At 40.4% G+C, this 6000-nt stretch overlaps 1 protein-coding gene across 1 annotated transcript in view; it reads right to left on the bottom strand.

The window, feature by feature from the left end:
- Positions 1-1736: 1736 nt before the first annotated feature.
- The window catches only part of PARG (poly(ADP-ribose) glycohydrolase), a 110152-nt gene continuing 105888 nt past the window's right edge, over positions 1737-6000 (bottom strand). The window contains exons 17-18 of the mRNA XM_069980679.1: positions 3688-3816; positions 1737-2563 (exon numbers count right to left, since the gene is read on the bottom strand). Of these exons, the coding sequence (XP_069836780.1) occupies positions 2451-2563; positions 3688-3816 (242 nt within the window). The 3' untranslated portion in view covers positions 1737-2450. The remainder of the gene's footprint in view (positions 2564-3687; positions 3817-6000) is intronic.

The raw sequence follows: 6000 nt of genomic DNA, 5'->3' as shown, positions 1-6000 counted from the left end.
GGGGACACATCGGGATCGCGCGGCGAGGGTCCCGATGGGTGACAGGGGAGATCCCTCCTCCTGTCACTCCTGTATACTACTATATGTACTCACGGGGGGGGGTGTCGGATCTGCAGATACGCCGGGGGGCCATGCTCCACTGATTATAAGCAGGCTCAGCCACACATCGGGACCCCCGATCACACTGCAGGGGTCCCGATGGGTGACAGGGGGAGCTCCCTCCTCCTGTGAATCCTATAGATTCCGCGGTCAGTACTGACCACGGCATCTATAGGGTTAAACTGACTGTCCCGTCTCAGCTTTGTCTCCTGGCTGTTGCTAGGAGACCCTGGGTCCTGCCGGCACCCAGAAACAGTAAACTTTACTGTGTAATTTTGCACGGTGCTTGTTTACTTTCATGACGTCCTGGGACGTCATGATGCATTAAGCACTGGCATTTCATGACGTTCCAGGACGTCATTTTGGGGCAAGGGGTTAAACCTGGAGTGAAATGGGGGAGGTGTGAGCTAGATTTCAGTTCCAGGTCAGTATATCAGCAAACTATTTCCTATTCTATTCCCTAATGTGTGGGGTAAACTTTTCCCTATTCTATTCCCTAATCTGTGGAGGAAGCTATTCCCTATTCTATTCCCTAATCTGTGGGGGAAGCTACATTTGCATGTGATTGCACACTTTTGACAGAGTCTGAAAAAAAGCCCCATTGTATTGATAAACAATTTATTTGATTCAATTTGTTTGGGGCATGGCCACAATACGTACTGATCATAGTTTAGGGAGAAAGTCATGGCCCCTACCATGGTCAATCTTCTTACCTTTGATCACAGTGGAGGTATATGCTGCAATTATCGTTTGAACTTTCGTGATAACGATCACATTTGAGCGATAATCGTCTTGTGTAAACACAGTGAGCGACCAAGCGACGAACGAGAAATCGTTCATTTTGATCTTTCAGCATGTTCTCAAATAGTCGTTCGCTAAAAATTTGCAGATCGCAGATTGTGTAAATAGTCTTTCACCGATTCACCTTATGTGCGAGATAGGCTTAAGCGATCTTAAAACCATCGCAATAACGATTTTTCAAAACGATATATCGTTCTGTACAAACGCTGATCATTATAAAAAACATATTGTTACTTCGAAATCGTATGATTGGGCAAATTATCGCTCTGTGTAAACGCAGCAATAGGCATAGTGGTAACTAGATCACCTGTAATCAGTCTTAACTTCAAACTAAATCATTAAAATTTTGCCATTGTTTCACATAGCAATGCACTACATAGGGTCCCTTGTGTTCCCATAGAAGCCTTTATAAAAAAAATTCGGCAAATATCCTCAAAAGAATAGAGCAGCATGCTGTGTTATTTTGTCTGGTAAAATGCTGTACACCCTACAGAATCCATTCAAGTTAATAAGATAGCTATCAGTTTAAGTTGAAAATACAGCTGTATTTTGATAATTACGGCCTTAAATAAAGAGCATTATTATTATTCACTACTGTAATTACCAAAATACAGCAATATTTTCCCCCCAAGATGATGGCCATCCATCTACATGGCTGAAAAAAAATATTGTGTGAACATAGCCTTACTCTTATTATAAACTAAAATGTCTCAAATCATTTCCCATGTGCAGGTTATCAGATGGTATTCTGTCATCCTAGCATATTACCCAACCAGACCATGGATTAGAATATTCAGTTTTCAGACATTTTAAACCCCAAATAAACAGACTAAGTGTTAATCTTCTTACGTTTTATTAATTGTCAAGACTGATTACTTGGAATCAACTGCAATATTCTGATTTCATAAAACTCAACACTGTGTGCAATTCCAACCGTAGTTTGCTTCCCAGGTGAATGTTGTAAACTCTTGCACTTGAGAGGTAAAGCCACTGTGCACTGTAGTACTGCAACTGTCTATCCAGAAGATTGTACAGAAGGGTAGGAGTCCTGAGGCACTACTGATGACGTACCACTCCTATGATATCAGCAGCCACCAAAGATTTAGGAAGTGGTTAAGACACACAGCTGCCATTCTTAGAAGGCCCCTTCAGGACTATGCAACCCAGATCTTAACCCATTGTGGCATTATCGAATGGATGAAGCAGAGGCAGATTCTACAATCACACATATAATATGGACATTCAGTGGTTGGCATAGCACAGTAATGCATTGTCCTTGTAAGAATCTAATAAAATAATTATGAAATTTGAAATAAGAAAAATCAATGGAAAAAATATTCCAATCAAGCATAACACATCTTAAAAACTTAACAATAGAAACACAGCCCTAAAAGGATTTTGTTTCGAAAAGCACAGAGGACTAAATTTGCGCTGTTATATACACTGGTTATACTAGTCCGTATATATTACACCCAGCAGTCCAAATAGGTTATTTTAGTGGAAGAGAGCAAAGCAATGGTTTTGCTGAAAGAGTCCTTTGCTACCATGTCTCAGGATTGCAAGGTGTTGTAAATAAAGGTATACAGCTTTGTATCTGGTCTTTGTGTAGAGCAGTTCTTGCATTCTTCTATGTAGTAGTTAAGCAGCAGCTTGTAAATATCACCTGAAAAAGCAAAACATATCAGTATGGTTAAAGCCTAACCAAATAATGCAGATGTGTCACCAAAAGACAGCCCAATGTCTCAAAATAATAAAAACTCTGTGACCTGGGGGTTATTTTTGCCAGCATTAGTTGAATCCTGCATGCCCAAAGTATAGGCCTATTATTAGCCAAAGAGAGGCCACAGTTAGTGTAGGGTCCATCCTGGGCATTACCAGGCCACATTACCATGCCAAAAGCTTCGCTATTTTTATGGAGATTTTCTTTAGCAGTTGGGGGATTTTCATATCTGTATTGGGTTTACCTTTGCTCATGCGTCTGCAATTTAAGCCATGGAAATGTGTACCTGCCTAAAATGAATGGTGTTGTAGGAGAGTTGATCAAATTTGTCTTTTTGTCTGTGACTGTGAGGTTCAATTCCTGGTTATAGCTTTTTGTTGTTTTTAGAATTACATCAAACGCGGAAAAGAAACGAGTCCAGCTCCCGGCAAGGTGGAATCAAGTGCGTTGTTTATTGTATCTCAGTCACCGTACACACGTGCGGCATGCCCCCAACTGAAGCCTACGCGTTTCGGCTGCTACACCGCAGCCTTAATCATGGCAATTGATGCAAGAATTACATCAAACCCTGTGAAGTATGACAACAGACATTGCATGCAAGGACTGGGTCTGCCTGAGGGATCAGGAATGTCCAATTTGTGGAAGTCTATTTAAAAGAGTAGTACCATCTTAAAAAACAATAGTTCATCAACAGGCTATACCATCACCTTTTCGACTGGTTAGGGGCCCAACCTCTGGGACAGTCAATAATACTGAAAATGAACAGGACACAGTACTGGTGTAACATTCTATTCCCTTTCTTGTTTTCCATTGCACAGCAGCACCCCATCTACATGATGTTCAGGGAACAGCAGCAAGTTAATAGGCCTGACAACTGTTCCCTGAGGAGCCAGGTGGTGTTGAGCACTACTGTGTGCAGGGGTAAAGCATTACACCAGCACTTTAACTCCTTAATTTTAAGTATCAGCCCAAATCATAAAATAATATAACATACCTGACAACATGCCATATAGTTTTCTAAAACCCTTAAATGACCCCTGTAAGTGGTCAACATAAGAAGTACTCACCAACAGTTTTATTGTTGTCAACAAGGAAGCTGTGCATTCTGTGAACCTCGTGCATCAACTCCTTGTCACCAAAGGTGAAATACACAACATCTCGTCCAGTTTCTGCAGCAGCCAAAAGCTGAATCAAGGCTGTAAGGTAAAAAGATATGTACATGATAGTTACTAGACAGAATTTGGTTTATTTCAAGATTTCTGCAGATAGGGGCCATTTATTTTTCTTTTTTCTGTATGGCATTTTTGAGCAAATGTAAACCAATAGAATCTCTGGAAACATAGCTACTCTTTAATGGGAATAGCTGCAATACACAAACAAAGAAACGGCTGCTGTCCCTTGCCTGGCCCCTTCAAACATTCAGGTGTACACTGATATGCCAACAATAGGGGGAACCTCCAAGTTTTTTGTAGAACCAGTACTACTTTAAAGGTAAGAACAGTCAATAAAACAGTACTATGCAGCCCAAGTAAGAGTATAGTGTAATGCTGTAGTATAATGCACACAGTACAAAAAATAATAAAGTCTGACAATTGGCAACTGCCACTACAGCAACAAACTGCAAATGGCTGCATTCACGGTGTAGTGTAGACGTTAACCAGTGACAGATGACCTGTCCTGTGAATATCTCATCAGTCTATTTTGGACGGAAAACCCGGGAGTTCACATGCAAATAAGTCTAGTATTTGCCTCTTCATGCAGTAAAATAATAAAAGGAGACATACTTCCCTCCATCGCAGCTCTTGCTGTCAGATCTTTGGGTCCCCTTTTCTGTGCTGTACCAGAATTTATCAGAAGGATGTAAAACAGCAAAGGAATTGGGACTGGAAGATATGACAGCGAGAGCTGTGGGGCAGATAAGTAAGCTGGCTTTTATTATTTTACTGCACAGAGACACATATACCTTAAAAAAAACCTCCAATTACGTGCACGGACCAAAATTCAGGACTCTAAAATGGTTTAAATCTTCAAGCTACAGTACTGACACTGTGATACTAAAGATTTATTTTAGAGCTCTCAGCATAATAATAAATGATGATGCCAGGAGCTCAGAACTCTGTTTCTTAGCGCTTCATCTGTATTTACGGATCCTGCACGGTGCGTATGAATGCCCTCCTACAGAGATGTAGACTGGAGGAAACATGCATATGAAGAAAATCTGATTTTAAGACATTACACCTTAAATAATTCAAACATTTCTTTTCAAATAATTCTAAAAATATCTGTGCAAAGACTAACAAATGCATCATTTTAACACCAGATAACAGGACCTAAAGTAATAATAATAAAATAATCTGAAATACTTTCAGATAGAACAAGAAACTGTCCCGTCTCCTATAAAAGCTGAAACCCTGGATCAAGGCTGCGGTGAGATCAGTCGCCACAACTTGATTTGTTTTGTCTACACTTCATTAGTTTGAGCCACATTCTACAAGGTGTCAGTGCACTCTATAATCATCTCCATACAACTTCCCGGGACGGCTTGTCGAACAGCTTTTACCTGAAGGGCAAATCAATCATCAGCTTTTTTTTCCTCGGAGAAAGATGATTTACAGTCCAGTGTGGCAAATGTATTTGTAGGAAAACATTATTGTGCCCATCTTTTTTTTGGGTCAGGACTCTTCATATGTTTGTTGTGAATAAAAAGGAGACTGACTTTGTAGCTATTTTTTCTTTTTACATTACCACACTTCCCGTAGCATCTGCATAGAGCATACATAGTGTGCCTTTTGGAAATTGTAACAATATAATATAATAGAAAAAATGTTTACAAGTGTCAGAAGCTCCATTGTTCTCCCATTCATCTGCTCTGCCTGGAGTCTCTGACATTAGTGGGATCCATTGAATTACCAGCATGGTTTACACAATTTTATTGGACAAAAGAAATAGTGAACACAACATTGTTTTTTGCCCAGTTATTTGACTGAAATCTTTAATGGAGGCCCCCAATGGAGCCTCTAAGACAGATCTGAACCCAGCCAAAGCCAAAACCAGGACTGGAACTGACACACGGAAAAAGTATAATGGGAAGATTAGCATTTTGCTTGCCCAAAATATGCTAAAAAATGAGGACCAAAAACTGATCATAAAACTACACGTGAATCCAGCTTACATCTCCAAGAAGTGATGTACAGCCCCTCCCCCAGATGTCAGGGAATGACAGAGAAATGCATACAGAGCTTTAATTATATTAGACAGCCAGACCTGCAGTGTAAGCGAGCACCGATCTTTTAGGCTGGCGTTGAGCCTATTACATAGCTCAATAATCACATGGCCAGGGATGCAAGCGATGTTCCATAGCCCTTTCTTTTAAACAGCTG

This window comes from Dendropsophus ebraccatus, chromosome 8 (genome assembly GCF_027789765.1).
Source record: "Dendropsophus ebraccatus isolate aDenEbr1 chromosome 8, aDenEbr1.pat, whole genome shotgun sequence".
Taxonomy (NCBI): Eukaryota; Metazoa; Chordata; class Amphibia; order Anura; family Hylidae; genus Dendropsophus; species Dendropsophus ebraccatus.
The sequence above is the reverse complement of the archived record's forward strand: the minus strand, read 5'-3'. Positions and strand labels throughout refer to the sequence as shown.